The sequence below is a fragment of the Antennarius striatus genome, chromosome 9, assembly GCF_040054535.1.
Source record: "Antennarius striatus isolate MH-2024 chromosome 9, ASM4005453v1, whole genome shotgun sequence".
Classification (NCBI taxonomy): domain Eukaryota; kingdom Metazoa; phylum Chordata; class Actinopteri; order Lophiiformes; family Antennariidae; genus Antennarius; species Antennarius striatus.
Window position 1 is genome coordinate 7,527,570 of NC_090784.1, and position 20,046 is coordinate 7,547,615.

The 20,046-nt window shown below is 41.5% G+C and overlaps 2 protein-coding genes across 2 annotated transcripts; both read left to right on the forward strand.

Moving 5' to 3' along the window:
- The first annotated feature begins 482 nt into the window (after window positions 1-482).
- Window positions 483-10,535, forward strand: gapdhs (glyceraldehyde-3-phosphate dehydrogenase, spermatogenic). The gene is made up of 11 exons (XM_068322826.1): window positions 483-568; window positions 7,075-7,128; window positions 7,312-7,408; window positions 7,708-7,814; window positions 8,262-8,352; window positions 8,462-8,580; window positions 8,726-8,807; window positions 8,961-9,112; window positions 9,215-9,377; window positions 9,892-9,989; window positions 10,075-10,535. The coding sequence occupies exons 2-11, from the start codon at window positions 7,100-7,102 to the stop codon at window positions 10,142-10,144; spliced, it is 1,008 nt and encodes a 335-aa protein (XP_068178927.1). The 5' UTR covers window positions 483-568; window positions 7,075-7,099; the 3' UTR covers window positions 10,145-10,535.
- Window positions 10,536-14,294: 3,759 nt separating this feature from the next.
- Window positions 14,295-18,182, forward strand: tmem147 (transmembrane protein 147). Its single transcript, XM_068323763.1, has 8 exons — window positions 14,295-14,364; window positions 14,928-15,024; window positions 15,311-15,380; window positions 15,510-15,575; window positions 16,057-16,193; window positions 16,288-16,372; window positions 16,671-16,792; window positions 17,417-18,182. The coding sequence occupies exons 2-8, from the start codon at window positions 14,948-14,950 to the stop codon at window positions 17,535-17,537; spliced, it is 678 nt and encodes a 225-aa protein (XP_068179864.1). The 5' UTR covers window positions 14,295-14,364; window positions 14,928-14,947; the 3' UTR covers window positions 17,538-18,182.
- The last annotated feature ends 1,864 nt before the right edge of the window (window positions 18,183-20,046 follow it).

Genomic DNA, 20,046 nt, shown 5'->3' on the forward strand with positions numbered 1-20,046 from the left:
TTCACCATTTAATTCATCGTGACATCTAGCAAGGGAACAGCGTGTTTCTGTGTACAGACCTGCACGTTCGCCTCACGGCCTCTTACATAATGTTGTTGCATTTTCACACACACTCATACAGAATACATAAATAGATTATAAACACACTGAATCCATAGTCACTCCAGCCTGCGGTCGGTTATAAATTAATGCGCATGGAGCAGTGGAGTTATGAAGCATTATGCAGCAGAGAGGTGTCGTGTCGTCCGTTGTAAAGCCTGATCATCTGTGCCTGATACGGATGACAACACGTGTTGTCCATCTGTTATTTCTAATGAAACGACATCTCATGCATGTGACTAGTGAGTTTGAACTGTGACGGACTCAAACACGTTTCTACTCCTCTACCTACAACGACATCCGCAGTGAGACCGTGACTAGTTCCTCGCTCTGAATGGATTCCTGCAGGCGGCGGAGGATGCCGTGACGTCACGTCTCCATGACAACCGGTGAAGGCACGTGTCCTGTATAAAAGCGGAAGGCGACCCTGTTCGCCTCGCACACAGACTGAAGAAGCGTCGGCCGAGAGGTAAGCTTCAGATTGACTTAGCGTGCAGGGGGCCCCGGTAACGACATTTAATCAATAAGAGAAATTTATTTAAGTTAAGAACATTTGAATTATTTCATAATATTCACTTTTGCACCTCAATTCAGTTTAATCCAACGACAAAGACATCCTTCGATTAATTAAATCAGCCGTGTTTGCTAGCTAACCAAGTTCTTAAAAATATAATCCTGCTCCATGGACGACCTTGAAGCAGATTTTTTGTGAGTCGTTCATTTCTTAAAACCATCAACGACTTGCTGAAACCGGGACTACTTTGCAGTCTCAGAGGTGAATTTCCTGATTTATTTCGAATCGGTCGTGTATTTGCGTAAAGTGGCACAAGTCCATGAGGACACATGCTGTAGGTTAGGAGCTAGAACAGAGTGAACCGTCAGATGACGGATGTGATCGGTGCAGGATCCGCGCTGTAAAAAGGGATCGTGGAGGATGGGCGGGGAGGATGGCCTTCAGGAAGGAGGCTGGACGTTGTGTAACGCATCTCGATCGAGTCGCTTCTCTACGTGCGTGGAAATGTTCACAGTGAAATCTACCAAAACGAAGGCCTGTAACGTCGCGGATTTGCAGCGTTTTGTCGGTAAAACTCGCCCTATAAAGCGCGGCATTAGCCGTCACGTGACACATCAGCGCGGGGCTGCGGGGCGGGGCGCGCGTCCTGACATTGTCGACCCGACTGCTGCATCATTGCGGAAGTGGATTAGCGTCTCTTACGTAAACTAGCGCAAAACTGCGTAAACGCGACTATCCGAGGGAAATCCTCGTAACCTATCAGTGTTCAAGTGGATTTGCTGTCAAACCTGACTGCTAAAGGTGTTTTACGTGTGAAATGAACGCGTGGAAGTGGAGGGATGGATGAGACGTGGGCGGAGGGGAGGCTACGTGCCCGACCTGCTGCTCGTGATGAAGTCTGGCTGTTACGCAATTTAATGTAACGGATGAATGGAGGAAGCAGCGGTTCACTGACGCAAGACACGAATGACTGAATATCAGTCCTGAAGTCTCCTCAGGATGCTTTTGAAGGACACAGGCCGCGTCGTGTCGAGTCGCATGATTATGTCGCAGTTTGACTCCAGACCAAAAAGACCCGATGACGTGGTTTTTCATCTCCAGCTCGAATTACGTCACCAGACATACGTTGCATAAGTAGAGCCACGACAAAATGATTTTTAAAAAAAGCCACACAATCAATGCAAAAATCAAATTACAGTTGTGTTGTTGCATTACTATGCTCTTGCAGATGCATGTACAGGTTGTTTCTCAGGTCAAGGTCATCACACAGCTGATGAAGGTCACAGCCGGCCCATCTGATACCTTAAAGATGCTGGACTTCATGTTCGTCTTTCAAAAGAGTTGCGTTGCTGAACATTAGCCACTACAGTCATAATTGTGGAAGAAAAAATGATATGCATTAGCAGATAATAGTTTCAGTATTTTTAATTCCGGTGATTATAACCAAATTCGGGATTGATTTCTGTGATCAAAGCATTCACAATACCTAAATGCTAAATATACTGTACAGTGAAAGGCAATCAGAACCATACATTTTCCCTTTTTACTACACACAGGAACAGGAAGTCATTGCTTGATGCACAGCAGTTACATGCTTTTCATGTAGCCCACAATTAATTTAGCTGTCTGAGATTTTGCTTGCCATGATGATATGTAAAACATCTTGAACAATAAATATGAGTGAGACTGTAAACATCATGTCGCTTTGTTAAGCGAGGGATTGAAATAATGAGTTCAGCTAGAGAACACCCATGACTGTTATTCCAACCTAAAAAGGACACCGAGCCATTAGAGAATGAGGGATCATGGGTTTTCTGTGACACCAGGAATGGATGTGGACTGCATTCTTGTATTTGCTCCATGAATTGAAAATAGTTATATTGGACTTGTGTCTGTTACTCATGTTGGTCATGATAAGATTATTTTACTCTTCCCTCTACACGTTTCAGATTACACTACCTGGTTCAAAATCAGCAGTTTAGTTTTCTACGTCACGTAGTTGGTTAACAATCATTGCTACTAAGTCGGTCATTAGACTAATTAACTCACAGCCCTCAGCCATTTGAACTTCAGTGAACAGATTTTGTTTGCGTAGTCTGCTAAGGACTAGTTGTATTGTCCCTAACCTATTATAAAGGGCCATCATGTCCAGGATGTATCTGAGACAGGGAACACCAGAGTGACTCAGCACTCTGCACCCAAAGAACTACGCCACGCGGTAGGACACATCACTGCAGCATCAGGGGTCCCTGCTTTAAAAAAAGTAGTTTTGTTTTTTTCTTAGATGTGAATGTCAAAAGAAGGACATGTTTTACAGAAATAAGGTCAATTATGGTGCAGATGTAGGATTTGAGAAAAGTTGCAAACACAGCATGACACCTGAGTACTGCTCTGTAACTTGAGGGAGGAAAGGAAGATATGCTTCATGTGTGCTGACATAAGCACACACACAAACACACAGCCGTAGTGTGTGTGTGTGTGTGTTTCATTATATCTCCCGCAGAGAAGTCACATGCCTCTCCCACGGAGTCATCTGCAGTTACAGCACACCATTTATTAATTCATGATGGGTTGTTGGTGTTCGTACTAATGCAATGCTGAAGCACAATGGAAAGCTATAATGGGAAGTGAACCTCTTTTCCGTCTCTCCCTATTGAGATTGTCTGCATGCAGTTACACTTTGTGGTTTTGCATGTGTCTAACAGGTGATGCAATTTCGACGAACGTTTAACTGACTAGTTCACTGCAGCAAAGTGACATTGCTCCCATCATGACACAATGAAATGCCTGCATACAGCTAAATAAAAGCTGAGTAAAAGAAATTTTGTAGTTAGCACAAAATGTTTGATTATATTTAACTGGTGTGAGGCTGTATGAATGGTATTTTTTGTTTGGACTCGAAACTATTTAATTTATTTGGATCGGAGAGGCGGGCCAGAAGAGAAAAGATTATGTAATTGGTTAGGCTGCCTGCCAGCTGCACTGGAAAAATACTAAGGAGAGGAGGGAGAAGGGGTGAGTGAAAAGGGGAAGGGCAGGAGGAGTGAGCAGGAGGTGCAGGGACAGGATATGTTGGAGAATAAAAAAACTCAATGACTGACCGTAAGTTAAATTAAGACCTGAATATAATATGAATAGAAGGTGTGCATATGGGAAAAGAAGTCATTTGGAACCAATTATGTAACTATATGTCCATAAGAGAGCTATAATACTGTGCAGTAGTTAATCTGTGTTCCTCCAAACTAAGTCTTCATTGTCAAAATGTTCTTGGTGTCATAGAGAGGAAAAATGTGTTTATGTGGTGAGGTGTTTGTTTTACCAGCAGTGTCCTATCAGAGGTTTTGTCAACAGTCTCTCTGGTTAACTGGTTGTGGGTTATTTTCCACACAGTGGTCTCTATGATGCTCAGGCAGTCCTGTTCTTGCCCTATCCCATGCAAGGAAAATGGGTCGCGGCACAGAGGGAGGGTTGGCCTGTGTTAAATGAGAGTGGGTAGACAAAGAGTTGCGAGGACAGACAAATCGAAGGATGGAGGGGGTTGAATTTTAATCAGTAGTTTAGGTCGAGGGAAGCAAGGGGAGGGGAGAAAAGCTGGGGTGAGAAAGCTCTGGATACACTGAGGGAAGAATGATGGTAGGTTGAGGTAGAAGAGGTCTGGTGGATGAAAAAAAGTGAGTGAACCAGAGGAAAGAAGTCGGGATGGATGGCTAAGTGGTGGAAACATAGACATGATGGGGGGTTGGATAAGTGAGTAGCTGCTTGCAGTTCCTCATTAATGAGGATGAAACTGTTCAAGCTTCTGTCTGGCTGGTTGTTCCTTTATTTGAACCAATCGGAGAAGGATTTGGTTGCACCTCCCTTGTCGTGTGATTCTCAGGGGGCAGTAATCTAAGGCTGGTGGTAAAGGAGATGGGAGGATTGGAAAAATATGTGTGCTGGTAACGCTTCAATCCAATGAAGGAATCTTATTACGGTTATCTGGCTACCTTTCGGCCTCCCCGATACCAAAACCAGAGCGTACTGGTCTGTCGTCTGGTGGCAGGATTGTCCTAAAACATTGATAGAGTTGCTGACTGTGAAGGTGTTGAGTGTTTGATGCTAAATCTGTCTTGGAAGACACTAAGGCAGAAACTATAGCTCAAACATGGGTTTGAATCTCGTATTTGTTTTCTGTTAAGAAAATTAAGTCTCTGTCTGCCATTGACCAATGCCCCACAGAGTTGCTAGGCCACAGTATGTTAAATACTTGCATACAGGTAGACATACACATATCCACCTGGCTCGTATACAGGTTTTCAATACATCCTGAAGTCATACTCAAATTTTCACAGCTACAACTTATATAAAATACTTTCTGCACACATCGAAGTTATTAAACTTTTAAATCCCTCAGTTAATGTCACCTCGCCGGTTTGTGTCCCACCCACCAAAGCCCTCATGTGGCTCCACAGCCCACCCATTGTTTGTCAATTGAGCAGCCACTTTTCTTTGGAAGTTCAAGGACTACAATTCTGTTTAGTGAGAGAATTAGAGGAAGAATGCTACTTGGCAACAGGAAGGAGAGATCAGAGGAGAGGAAGGAGGTGTGTGTGTGTGTGTGTGTGTGTGTGTGTGTGTGTGTGTGTGCGCGTGCACAATGGGTAACGGTGAGAACCAAGTATAAACTGAAGGCAGACACACAAGATCACCATGGTGATACTTCATTCACACCCCTGTTCTGTCTATAACTCCTTCACCTTTAGTAACCTTGTTTTGGAGACAAGCAGCAGAGCTCTACCTTCTAAGTCAATGACCACATTGTCCTGTGTGTACACCATGAACACTCACAGGTGGAGGGGTCACAGCCTCGATACCTTCAGGCGACTGGACAAGTGTGATTGCAGCCATGAGAGGAAAGACAAACATTTATTTCCACTGCATCAAAGTCACTGCTGCAAGTGAACAGAGCACAATGACTAGTGAATGAGTTCCATGTGAAAATGGATCCAAGTTGATCGACTTATCGTCCTGTTAGAGTGTGCGATAGATGGAGTCATGGCTTCATTCATCCTCATCTGGTTGTTCGTTTAGACCGGTTCATATGTTCTTCCCGTCATAAATGCGCCCTACTGATTTGCATGTATAAGCTCATAAACACACACACACACACGCACACTCAGATCAGGGGATTACTGTAGTCTTAGACAACCAATGAGTTTCAAGGCCATCACATTGCCTCTTCTTGTGTTACCTGTGCCTGTCATAGCAGACACACATTAGCTGCAGGTCTGACCAGCATCCTGGTGAGTGCTACTGAGCCGTTTGACTGGGGATGTGGTACAGCCTGAAGTTTAATAACCTCTGAGAGACTTCATTGATAGTCCCTTCATTGATACCAAGCTAACGTCCAGTAGCTCTATTTCTTACTTTGACATCCAGATCAGTTGTCTTTAACTTAAAAGCTGCATCATGTGAGTTTTTTCACATGTTTCCATCATAAGGGTTGTGCATGATGTGCTAAATGTCTGTTTTTTGAACAATCAAACTAGGGTAGCATGTTCTCTCTTCCACCTGTCCTTCTCAATCTTGTACTTCCTGCTGGAGCGCCCCCTGGAGGCAGCATCATTGTTTAAACGGCAGGGTTCAAAACGTGTAGAAAAAGTCAAAGTATATTCCAGAGTCCTGAATACACAGTAATTCACACGTAAGAAAACATAAATGCAGTTATTTTCCTGAGCCACTAGCAGGGTTCACATGACTGTATAGATGAACGACTCTTGACATCAAAGTGCATAGACGGACAAGGACAGCAACGGAGAGGAAGAGGCGGAGCTAGTGAGAAGATGGAGAAGGTCATTTCCTAGAAAAAGATATGGGCTGGGAGAGTGGGAGGAGGGTAAAGAGGAAGCGTGGAGAGGTGGAAGCAGAACAGTAGAGTTTAAAGGGAGGATACATAGTTGAACTAAAGCCAGATGTCTGTTCAGTCAGCAGACAAGTCTCTCCCTGTCACACGACTCTGATGACTAAACCTGTTCATGCATGCCGACGTCTCCGTACTCCATACTTGTTTCACCAACAACAAACAGTCACACCCACAGTTACAACCTGTTCTTCTGGCTTCAGCCACAGCACACACTTAGGTTTTCCTTTCCCCCTATGGGTGCTGATGTGTCGCCCCTCCTGCACACTGTGCTGTGAGGCGACCACAGCACAGTGTGCAGATTGACATTAGATTGACACACAAACACACACACACACACACACACACACAGGTTGTTGTCAGTGGTTAAGGTAACTGGTTTAAAGCCACCTCACTCTGCGTCCGTGTCCAGTTACATGCATTTGAGTTGGGGATTGTACTCCTGGTGTGGTGATCTTGAATGTCCTTTAAACGGAAGGCATTTTGTCACATTTTGTTGTGCTCTTTTACTGATTGGTTGTCTGTTACTTTCATCTGATGATTGTTTTTCCTCTGTCAACAGATACAACCCCAACCTAACAGCAACCATGGAAAACCTCACTGTTGGAATCAATGGGTGAGTTTTTTCCTGCAATTTCTTTATGGTGGAAAACTGCAGAAAGTTCTATTATGCCATGGTGTTGCAGTTTGGGACTTGGTTAAACATTTGTGTGTGGCTCCTCGAGTAGTTTGACATTCTGAGAAAGTTTACCGTTTAGCACAAAATAAACCCGATTAATCTCCGTCTCCCTCCTCACAGCTTCGGTCGTATCGGCCGTCTGGTCTTGAGGGCTTGCCTTCAGAAAGGCATCAAGGTGGTGGCCATCAATGACCCCTTCATTGACGTGGAGTACATGGTGAGGAAAATTAGTTGTTTAAATTTCAGTGGTGCATTTGCAATGTGATCTTTGTGAAGTCAATGTTTTAAACATTGGGGGGAAAAACAGGCGTTCAACATTAGGACTCTGGATTGTGAAAGAATCACATAAAATATTACGCTATCAATTATTTGGTATTGACCGCAAAAAGTCTGAGAGTCGTGTGGTGAGAGAATCCATAGTGGATGCAGATAATGTTCAAATAAAAGTTACATGTACCTTAAAAACCTTTGTCATTACCACTGCGTCATCATCATCATCATCCTCTTGCCTTTTAGGTCTACATGTTCAAGTACGACTCCACCCACGGTCGTCACCATGGTGAAGTTTGTTGTGAAGGCGACAAGCTGGTCATCGATGGACAGAAAATTTCTGTCTTCCAGTGGTATGTGTTAATTGTTTTGGGGTTAGTCCAAAGCTGATGTTGAGCATTAGGATCTAGACAGGTCTTTGTTTTATTTACTATGCAGTAACCAGGCACTGGTCTCTGCACATCTCCCCAAGACCTGAATGAAATTCACACGTTTTTTAGGGACTTCCTGGGCTCATCCATGTGTTACAGGCCTCAGCTGTGTAGCGACTGCTCTGTTCTGACAGCTGTTGTTTTAGTCTATTCAGTATTTTTTATCAGGATGAAAGGCCAACATCGTCATGTGGTCAGACATTCCTGCTCTTTTAGCAAAGGTTCATTTGAGACACTCAAAAAGAGGCTCTACGCAGTAAACGAGAAAGTACAAGATGTAGCGTAGCATATATTCTATAACTTCCTAACAATGTGTACTTTTGCCTATGTTATGTAAATTTTTCTTGACCAATTGTTTTATTTGTCCAGTATGAAGCCATCAGATATCCCCTGGGGCAAAGTTAAAGCCAAGTATGTTGTGGAATCCACTGGAGTCTTCCTGTCCATAGAGAAGGCCTCTGTATGTCCCCTCACACTCACCAGTCATATGTTTGTTGCCAAACCTTTGTGGGTGCACACACACACACACTGGTATAACTGTCTGGTTTGTCCTTCTGTTTTTTCATCAGGCTCACCTGAAGGCTGGAGCTGAGCGTGTGGTTGTGTCCGCGCCCTCCCCCGATGCCCCAATGTTTGTCATTGGAGTTAATGAGGACAAATACGACGCGTCCACTATGAAGGTTGTCAGGTAACACAGTTTTGGTCCAGAGAGTAATTGATAAAACACATCTTAGTCTCACAGTTGGTTTCTAGATTTACATGTACCAATTCCAGAGCATGCTTATGGATGTGAACAGAAATGAATCTGTTTGTGTGGGGTTTTTTCTTCACAGCAACGCCTCTTGCACCACCAACTGCTTGGCCCCTCTGGCCAAAGTCATTCATGATAACTATGGCATTGAGGAGGCTCTCATGGTGAGTTACACAGGATCTAAAGCGCATCATCAGAATCCAAACAGAACACTGAAGCTTTTGAATACTGCTATGATGATTGTTTTTGTTTTTTTTAGCCTTCAACCTCTGTTAGTCAGTTAAGAAGAGTGTGTAACGTGTTCCTCCTCTCTCTAGACTACAGTCCATGCATACACAGCCACCCAAAAGACTGTGGATGGCCCCAGTGCCAAGAACTGGCGCGATGGCCGTGGCGCCCACCAGAACATTATTCCAGCCTCCACTGGCGCTGCCAAGGCTGTGGGGAAAGTCATTCCTGAGCTCAATGGGTAACACATTCATTACCAGCCTGACAACTAAATGTGACAGTCAACTGAACACTTTGTACGAAAAGCTTTTTGTACAACTGTTGTTTTTTTCTCTCTCTCTAGTAAGCTGACCGGCATGGCGTTCAGGGTGCCCGTTGCTGATGTGTCAGTCGTGGACCTGACCTGCCGTCTGTCTAAGCCTGCATCTTATGACGACATTAAAACTGCTGTGAAGAAGGCTGCAGAAGGGCCGCTGAAGGGAGTGTTGGGTTACACTGAGGACCAGGTAATGGTCCAAGTTACTTCTCCTACCCTTTTCATCACATACACTGCGATTCCTGTGTAAGATACAGCAATCCCTCATTACTCTCAGTTAATGCGTCCCAGACCACCTTATATCTGTATTACCTTTTCCCACACTCTTATAGACACTTTTGTATTAAAGAAACTGTTTTCTTTAATACACGGAAGTGCACCACATTCCATGACTCAGAACGCAGCTCAGACACAGATGCTGTCAGCCAATAGCATGCGCGTACGGTATCACGTGACTACCTACTAAAAATCTGCGATGTAGTGAAGCCGTGCATATCGAAGCACAAATAAGCAAAGGATTACTGTAGTTGGAATGGTGGTGGTGGCGTAAACAGCCCTGGGCTGGAGTATTTGCTGTTCATGTTGTGAAGCCACTGGGATTCATTTGGATGGAAATCCTTCATTTGAATTTAGTGTGGACTGTGGTTTCAGCAGTACCGTGTTACACTGCAGCACATCTGACGGGTGTGGTTTGTGTTCCGCAGGTGGTGTCCACCGACTTCATCAGTGACACCCACTCCTCCATCTTTGATGCTCGTGCTGGCATCGCCCTGAACGATAACTTCGTCAAACTCATTTCCTGGTTGGTTTTCAACATCTGTGTGAAAGTGAAAAGGAAAAAGGAATTGTTCATTCCAAATCTGAACTATCTTTCTTTCTCTCACCAGGTATGACAATGAGTTTGGGTACAGCCACCGTGTTGTTGACCTGATTACTCACATGTTCAGACAGGAGTAGACAATTCCTGTCCCAAGAGGATGCCAGCAAAGGGACCACGCAACCATCCTCCCACACCTTCTTTTACACATAAGTCCTATCCATAGCATCACAGTCCTTAGCTCTACTACCGTATATGTAGGCAGCAGCAACAGTTGTGCGAGTGCTCCGAGTTTATCTGCTTTTTCCTTTTATGACGAGACGATCGGTCAGTGACAGTATTTGTGTCCGTGTGCCCCTCTCCACCTTCCACTGCCACTTTAGATGTGTTGATGTTGCTCAGTACTGTTGAAACTACTGTATCCATCTTGTTGCTGTGTTTCAAAGGCTCAATCACCAGTGGAAAGAGGAGGCTGAGAGGTAGAGCTACTTCAAGAGTAAGGAAATTAAAAAAATAAAATTTGAAAAACCACTTATGGTCATGTTGTCATCTTTTTATGATTACTATGTTGTGCAAAGCAACGTATGAAAAGACAAATCAAAATATAACCAGAAACATCAGAACATATATTATCAATTAACATTGATACTTTTTGGTAGTGTTTTGTTATAAAGGTCATAATTTAAAAGACCAGAAACTAATTTATGGACAAACAAAGCTGTTTAAAGCTTTTCAGAACTGAAGTAGCCTCTTGGATGAGAGGCGAAGCGTCTTCAAGAAACTTTCTTAAAGTCCAGTGGATTGATTTAAGCAGCTTTGTTTAACCATGACCTGGATAACAGAACCTACAGACATAATTTGTGGACAGAAAAAGTCCTTTGAAATTATTACATGAAGGTATCTGGGTAGCAGACACAGCAGAATAACCTTGGTCCTTTTAACACCACCTGCAGCAGGAGGATGAGACTCAAAGGGAAAAGTGTAACTGGTCTCCTAGGAGAGGTGATGAAGTGAGTCCTCTGAGCCCCGTGTAGTTTCTGCTCAGACGCTGGCAGGAAAAGATGAAGCAGTCTGACCGCAGCCAGCGCTCACCAGCGGCTACAGTAAGATTCAGACTGCACACGACTTCCTAATATAGAGATAATTCCCCCTCAGCTGCTTCCTGCCATGGCTGCTTTTCTCTAAGAGAAACTGCCATGGAGTGATTTTTGATGCAGCGCCACCTAGTGTACTGCTGTGGAGCACTGCAAACCGTTGGAACAGGTTTTATACTGGATCGCCTGTAAGCATCGATTGAGACCATTTGCCTGTTAACTGATTTGTCCACCCAAGCATGGAGAGTAGACTGTTTAAATGGGAAACATTGGAATCTGCTGCAGAGGAACTGAGGCTTTCACTGCACCACACATGGTGGATTTGAACCAACTTTATCCTTCCTTATTTCATCTGTCCTGAAAAAAAGTACTTGTTAATGCAACTTAAAGCTGACTTAAGTTTGACTCACATATAAGTTCCCCTTCTGAGTGTTTCAAGTTCAAATGTGACTCAGCTTTAATATAACATGCTATTATGTACTTCAGCTATTCTGTTGCAAGAACATTCTATTGGGTAGAAAAAAAGATTTAAGGCTAGAAGAGAAATAACTTCAGAGATAAACAAAATTACTGTGATAAAGTAAAGGATAGACATGTCAGTATTATCGATAATAAAGAAATGTGAACAATAAATACCGAACAGCTGAACACAAACAAATAGTTAAATAGTTTCAATGGGAGAATGTGCTGTGCTGTGAATACTGTGGTTCATACGTGGCGGCAGATTAAAAATAACCCTCCAAGTTCAGACTTGTAATGTTCTTCTATCAGTGAATGTAGACAAGTTCAGACAGCTACAATTTATTTTTTTCATCATTGGAATTAAAGTTGTAATCCGCACAGCTTTCATGAAAAACCCAATCGTATCGTCTGCATTCTTTCAGAAACCATCACATCGAATGAAGTTTAAAAAAAAATAAAAATTTAATCTTGGGTGGAACAGTAGCGCTGTCGCCACACAGCAAGGCAGGTCCGGGTTCAAATCACGCTCTGTGTGGAGTTTACATGTTCTACCCGTGTCTGTGTGGGTTCTCTCCGGGTTCTCTGGCCGGTCAAAGGGAAAAACAACCTCAAGATGACCAGATTCCTCCGTCTCATGGCTGATTTCGGCTTTCAAACTGTCTTCACTGTAGAGAAATGTAAGGTTTCATCACTGATAAACTGGACAGAGGCAAAGCTACTGCCAGAAGCACCACATGGACTTGGTTGTGTTGAAGGCAGTGATTGGTTTTGTCCATTTGTAATAAATGTGTCTGGTGGTGGAATTAATATAAAGTTGGTCACTGACAAATAATTTTAGGTTGCTTTCATCATCTTGAAATACATATACTGTTGCTAAGCAGCGGGTTTGTTTCAGAAATAGAGATGGGAGCTGAGAAGGTGACACAACAAAGATTATTAGTTGGTTCAATGTGTAGTATTGATCACCAGACAAAATATAATAGGCACTAAGATAGCTGGAAAAGTCATACAGTATTTTGAGATCACTTCAAAGTGCAACAGCAAAATGAGTTCTAAAGACTTTGAGCTGGTTTTCTGATGACAGCTGGTGTAGAAAATGAGAACAAGACAGGGGGCACTGCACCACTGCAGAGAGGAGGAAACTTCTGGATCCTTCAGGCCCATAGAAACCTCACCTCCTGATCCCCGGCCAAAACTCCACTTGCAATGTAAATATCAGGATCTACAGCTGGAAAAGTCTGAAAATGTGTGCTGGCTTTTTCCACATTGACAAATAAGGTCAATTGTACTGGGTGATATATCAAACAGTTCAACCACAGTTACTGTATGTTCCCTTCCCTTGCAGTTAATCTTGAAGAAATAAAATTAAGTGCGATCATCATCTAAATACCACTGTGGAAATGTTTTGCTTTTCCAGCTGTTTTACATTGGGGTCGAAGACTTATCCAGTTGTGAGGTGACCATGTTTAATTGTCACATTCAGAAAAGAACTGTGGCCGTGATTCAAGGTGGACGAGTCAGTCTATCAACTTCACCACTTCACAAAACTATCTAGGAAAATCTATAGAGTCCCTGCATTACCTAGTCTTTTGTTACTGTCATTTACTTTTCACCTGATTTTTCAAGTCATGTTATTATATCTCTTCCTATTTGCTGGACGCTGTGGTACAACAGAAACTTAAATTAACTAGAGCAAATTATGATGGTCTTAATTTAGAAGTTAGTTATTATCAATAAAATAATTGGTTTTGTGTCCCTGGATTGGAGTGAGCTGAAGTTTCTAACTCATCAAAAATTCTGTCCCTCACAACAAAGATTAGTGTACTTCAACATCTCCATGAGTACGGGTGACAAAAGCAAATTGAAGAAGTATCTGTTCTGCAATAACACACATTTTGTTTGTTTTTGCAGAACAGGTACTTCCCTCAGACTTGATCAATTACTGAGAATAAGACCACAAATGAAGTCTGTGTAGATTCTCTGTCATCCAGGTCAATAAGTCACTGGACTTGAGTCAAAGTTGAGAGCTGGTTCACCTTTCATCAAAGAGACTTCTTTAGTTCAGGACTGTGGTTCCAGGTCGTGGTAATCGTCTGGTCTTCAGCCTCTTATCGGGTCAGGGGTCACGTTGGAGCCAATCCCAGCTGACCACGGGTGAGAACGTTCACAAATTCAAAATATATGAATACACTACAAAAATCTGTAAAAATGCCAATTCAAAAAATAGTACAATTTTCGTACTACAGTATTTATATTTATTTTAGTACTGTTTTCGGAGAAATAATCAGAGTTAATTATTTTTAACATGGATTTTATTTCAACACAGGCTGATTATTTTAAATTTGTTTTCATTCCTTTTTTAATGTCATTATAATTATTAGACACCTTTTGACGTTAATGTATGGGAATATCGCTCACTATTCCCCACGTACTTTCCTTTTATTTCTCGTCAGGTGTGGACGCTGGACTGGAGGCGCCGGAGGGACAGCGTCTTAATGAAACATGGAAGATCGTCTTCAACATGTAAATTAACCAGGGCTATAAACAGTGGTATAAAAATAGGTTTGTGACAGCGGAAGAAGCGGGTACTGAAGATGAATGAAATCAATTACTGTATAAAAATAGTTATCACGTGTTACCTTAAATTAATTCCGTAAATACTATCACAGGTTCCTACCGAGAACCTAGTCGGAAGTAATCGGAGACATTTCGAGGTTGTACTAAATCTACTTCCGTTTGTCATTTAGCGAGTCAACCATCTGCTTCTCCACAGCTCGTCGGGCCGCTAGAGCTGATACTGGAAGGTTCTGTGTTACTTATAATCTTATTGTGTTTTATTTTCCAACTTTACGGGAGTCCGCTCTATGCTAAAAGTCGACAGAAATCAGTTATCACCCCGTTAAAGACAAACTAGCGTGTCTGCACTTGAGACGGCATACTAGCTAAACAAGCTAGCATGCAGATTATTGAATTAATTTATTTAATGGCTGTATACTGTATATAATTAAAGAGGTGACAAATTACACACGTTTGCCATTTTAATTGTCGATGGTGGACTTGTTGCGTTGAAGATGTTAGCCGGTTACGTTGGTTTATACTTCTAATGACTACAGCTTTCATTGAAACAAACATGTAAAATCTAGAATCACTATGAATATGATCTGGATAAATATATTTTGATTTAAGTCTTTAGCTTCTAAAATATTTACTGTTTTTTGGGGGGGAATTTAAGGTCCTATTTGCAGCTATTGAAAGGACAAAATTCAAAGTGTCAATTTGGCCTCTGAATGGGAAGGGTTTGATAATCTGCTGAGGTTGGCTGATATTTTATTGCTCTGTTTTTCCAACTCTGTCTCTTTTTCAACAGGAAGCTGACCTTTTGGCATCATGACACTGTTTCACTTTGGGAACTGCTTTGCCCTGGCATATTTCCCCTACTTCATAACATACAAGTGCAGTGGCCTGTAAGTGTCTGTTTGAATCAGTCTATAAATATATATGTTGTGTGATTATCTGACCAATCATTGGCAGTGAAGTAATATTTTTTTTTATTTAGTTTTTGTAAAGCTATTTTGTATTTTGACATTAGTAGCAGTTTTCTTTCTTATTCCTCTACTAGAGCAGCGTATGCTAGGCTCAAAGAAGTCTGTTAATAATCAGCTTAGTACTTTCAGAGGTTTTGGAGGGGGCTGACTAGTGAATTTGGCATCACCTTTAACATTTTACCTATGGACTGTGTTTGACATGTAGATCAGAGTACAATGCTTTCTGGAGATGTGTTCAGGCTGGAGCGACCTACCTCTTTGTCCAGCTTTGTAAGGTCAGTGATTTTTGCTAATTATATATGCTGATAATATATAATAGTTATATGAAGGCTGATGTCATTCTGATGCCAGTAGCGTCCTTGTATTTCAAAGTGTTTAGCCACAGTTTCTGTCTTTTCTTTCAGATGCTATTCTTGGCTACATTTTTCCCCACATGGGAGGGAGGAGCTGGAATTTATGACTTTGTAGGGGTGAGTATTTTTTCATTTTACGATTACAGTAATCCCTCGTTTATTCGTGCTTCAAGATGCACAGCTTTACTACATTGAGGATTTGTAGTAGGTCACGTGATACCATACGTGCATGCTATTAGCTGACAGCATCCGTGTGTGCACTGCGTTCCGAGACTCATGGAACGCAGCACACTTCCAGGTATTAAAGTTTTCTTTAATACAAAAGTGTTTTAAAGTGTGAGAAAAATTAATAGAGGGTGGTTTAATGTCAGTACAGGGTGGGTTCATAAACGTTCAAATTACTGTAAATGATAAAATAGTTCGTCGCTATATCGTGGAATTTCGTTTTTCAAGGGTGGTCCAGGAACGCATTAACCGCGAGGAATGAGGGATCACTGCATCAGAAAGAAAGAAAGACATGCTTTGTCAGACTTCGACAGTTATCGATGCCATCCTCCATAGGCAGCTGTAATGCTGTATGTGTGTGTGTGTGTCCCAGGAGTTTATGAAAGCAACAGTGGACCTGGCAGACCTGTTGGGTCTCCATCTTGTCATGTCTCGCAATGCTGGTAAAGGAGAGTACAAGATTATGGTGGCTGCCATGGGTTGGGCAACAGCAGAACTCGTCATGTCAAGGTAAGCAGTAATAATATTCCTGCAGAAGTAATAATTGTTCTACTTTGTACAAATGAATGCTGACCGGCACTGCTTGTGTTCTGCTGATCTATAGGTGTCTTCCTCTCTGGGTGGGAGCCAGAGGCATTGAGTTTGACTGGAAATACATCCAGATGAGCTTTGACTCTAACATAAGTTTGGTACGTTGTTGGCCTCATTTGCAACGGTTGTGAGTTTCCTGTTCTGAATTTCTGTCTGTTGTCATTTACTGAAGTATTTTCCAAATCGCCTCCCTCCATTATTTTTTCAGAATTGCATTATATTTTTTCCTCTTTTTCACTCAAAAAAATGATTTTTAAAATGCTTCATTTTTAATTTAATTTATGCCTTTTTATTACATTACCATCACAACGGTAATATACATGTTTGATGGAATGAAGATTGAACAATTTAAGACCAGCAATTATCTTTATGTTTATTATTCTTGAATGTTGACAGGTCCATTATATTGCCATGGCAGCAGTAGTGTGGATGTTCACACGATATGACCTTCCTAAGAGCTTCAGGCTTCCTGTTACTGTGCTGTTGGCTCTGTGTGTCTACAAGGCCTTCTTAATGGAGTAAGTCTGATTTTACTCGCGCTCCTACACTCACTACAGTACAGACACACTGTAGCTTTTTCGTGCTTAAATTAACTGCAGTAATAGAAATAGTCAAAAAAGGTGATGATTTAATCATGGAGCATTAGAGGTGTGTGTTTCATTTCAGCAGAGCAAGGCTTGATGTTTTTTTCTTCCTGCTAAGTTGGGCTGACCATATAGATGTAGTTTATAACTGATGGTCCAAGAAGATATTTTTTTAAACTTATAGTCTATCATAACTTTCAGGAACAAAATTGGCAAGTGAATTTCCAAAATACTAAACTGCTTTTTCAGGACAAATTCACTTCAATTTGAAAACCTCTGAATAAGATAAAACATTTACTTTGTAAAGAAGAGGAGGTGAGTGATGGAGATGCTCATGTGGAGTGGTGCTGCTTGGCGAGGGTTGCAGCAGAAAGGGGCATGGGCGTCCATGTCTGCAGTCACATGACCCAAATAAGAGGTTGTTGTTTTGACAATGCAGGTGTCTGCTCTATATCCAAGTATGTAATTAAATTGACATAAATCTGGGGCTCTGATGTTTCATGCTTCCCTTATTTGGCTGTTAATATTTTCCTTGTGTGCTTCCCTCTGTGTCTCCAGGTTATTTGTCCATGTCTTTGTATTGGGCAGTTGGACGGTGCTGTTGGTGAAGGCTGTACTGACCGGTGCCATCTCTCTCTGCTCCCTGTTTCTCTTTGTCACACTCGTCCACAGCAACTAATTAAAACTCAACACCCTGGTTCAGCCTTCAACAGTCTGTCTGGGTCAGATGGGACCGGGGTCATCACAAATCAGAAAAGACTCCTAATACCATTTCCATCTTGCTGTCACACCAAAAACAGCTGAGAAACTCTAGTAGTTGGACTGATCTGATGGACTAAGCAGGCTGATGGATGAGCGACCATGACTCAGGGTTTGACTGGCCTGTATGGAAACATGTAGTAAGGTTGAAGCTTTGATTTCTATCAGTCCAGGTTAAAACTAGAGGAGGAGTTTGGACATCAATGGCTTTCATAAGTAATTAGCTTATCTAAGCTGTTTTGGTTTTGTTAAAGAGTAAATGTTGTATCAGTGCAACCGTGCAAGAATTGATTTAATTCCATCTTTTTTTCTATGTGTTAGCTTAGCGTGGATGATTAGATTATATTAAGTGAATTTAAAACAAATGGTTCATTGTGCTGCACATTTGAGCAGTTTATTTATATGCAAATGAATATAACAAGTACAGTAGTTAAAACAATCATAGGAGGACCTTTAGAACTGTTGGTGAAACTGTATGAAACTGAATGCTGTTAACACTCAGCACCATGGCTAAGATGTTGACTTTTAAGCATCTGTGATATTGACAATAAAGTCATTGTTTTAACTCAGCATTTTCTTGACACCTAAGAGACTGTAAAATTGGCTCAAGATCAAAAAGTTAATGTAGGCCTGTTGTAGACAAAAGTTTGGAGTTACTGTGTTTGACGCTGATTAGTGAACATCTTAGAGCATTTATTAACTTTCATTGTGAAAGACAAAGACTATCATTAATGGAGGGTTGGGTTCAGGCTTTGGGGAAATGAAGAAACCTTCTGTTAGCATTTTTAACAAGTAGGAAATGAAGCAAGGTTGAAGGTACAGTAATGCTCTAATAGCAGTGTCTTTAAAAAGGTGAGTAAATGTCAAAATATGTCAAATTGTACTTTATTGAACACAAATACATTGGGGACACTGCCCGTTTTATTTCAAAGCAAGAAAATTGGAAAAATATTTTTTTTTATTTCACAGAAAGTCAAGAAATGTCATGTCGAAACTCAAAAATGTACAGTCTAAACTAAGAAATTCTTGAAAAAACTGAATATCTCAATCTAATATTTTGAATATTTTGTTGCATAACCACAATTTTTGACAACTACATACAGTATACTGTATGTGGTGCATGGAGTCGATCAACTTCTGGCAAAGGTCAACAGGTGTTGCAGCCTAGGTCAATTCTACTAGGTTCCATAATTGAGTCATGTTATTCGTTACCATCTGGAGGTAGAAGACCACCTGCAGCGTTGACAAAATTCTACAACTATTAGCAAAAGATTGCTCTTATGAAGTTCAACAGGGAACTTGATAAGAGGCTGGAAGAAAAGCTGAAACCGTTAAATAACCACATTCAAAGAGTGGAGGAGGACATGGAAAAAATGCAGAAAGGAGCGGAGTAAGGGCAACAAAGAATGGAGGAATTCGAACAAAGCGTTCGAATAAATGATGTGATCATCACCGGCATCATGCCGTGACCAGAGGAGTGGAAACTGAACACAGCACTGATTTTGAGTCGGTGGAACAACAGGTGATTACTCAACTGAGGAACCTGGAGATTAACATCGAGCAGGACCAGATTGAGATATGTCACCCATTACCATCTGGAGGTAGGAGACCACCTGCAGATGGACAAGAATTGTTACTACACCAAAGATCAGTACAACAGAGTCACTTCAATGTTGGGAGCTCTACGATTTTGGACACGTGAAGTATTTCATGGAACAGTTGAAAAAATCCAACACCATTGATGTCAGAAACATGGACTAATGAACAACAACAAAAAAACCATGAATAACAATGAATAAAAATGGGATGATCGACAACACCCGGACGGACAACTGCAGGATCTTCAAAACAAAGGGGCTTTCTCCAGGGCAAATTAAAACAACGATGATCCAGAGTGCAGAGGGGTTGGTGAAATATGAGCAATAAAGATGGACAAGAGTTGTTATAACACCAAAGATCAGTACAAAAGAATCACTTAAATAGTGGGAGCTCTACACCAATTCTGGACACATCAAGGATTCCATAACTGCTGAAAAACAATTCAACATCAATGTCAAAAACATGGATTAACAAAAACAAAGACATGTATTTCTGCTTGGAGGGATAACATCAAGTTTGAGACTTTAAAGAGCATGTTGACATCTGCTGACAATATAATAGAATGTGTAACTGTTAGTGTCTGTGACAAATGGGTTAACTGTTGTTTAAACACTTTGTCTGCTAAGTGAGGTTAATAAGATCATTATATTCTTGTTGTGAACACTGGCAAGGTCAACTTGTTTTGACTATCATGTTAACAAACCTTTTTGTTCCTAGAAAGAATGTAAACATGGTTATGCTCTAGGTTATATCTGGGACAAAGGCTAATATCTGGAAGTCCATCCATCCATTTTCATCTATCTATTTCTAAGGTTGTACAGCTTCCGTTT

Excerpts from the sequence above, each read along its gene's own strand:
- gapdhs (XM_068322826.1), top strand. The coding sequence starts at position 7,100 with ATGGAAAACCTCACTGTTGGAATCAATGG. Across the intron at positions 7,815-8,261 it reads AAAATTTCTGTCTTCCAGTG|TATGAAGCCATCAGATATCC; the intron begins GTATGTGTTAAT and ends TTATTTGTCCAG. Across the intron at positions 9,378-9,891 it reads TGGGTTACACTGAGGACCAG|GTGGTGTCCACCGACTTCAT; the intron begins GTAATGGTCCAA and ends TGTGTTCCGCAG.
- tmem147 (XM_068323763.1), top strand. The coding sequence starts at position 14,948 with ATGACACTGTTTCACTTTGGGAACTGCTTTGCCCTGGCATATTTCCCC. Across the intron at positions 15,381-15,509 it reads TCTTTGTCCAGCTTTGTAAG|ATGCTATTCTTGGCTACATT; the intron begins GTCAGTGATTTT and ends CTTTTCTTTCAG. Across the intron at positions 16,373-16,670 it reads TTGACTCTAACATAAGTTTG|GTCCATTATATTGCCATGGC; the intron begins GTACGTTGTTGG and ends GAATGTTGACAG.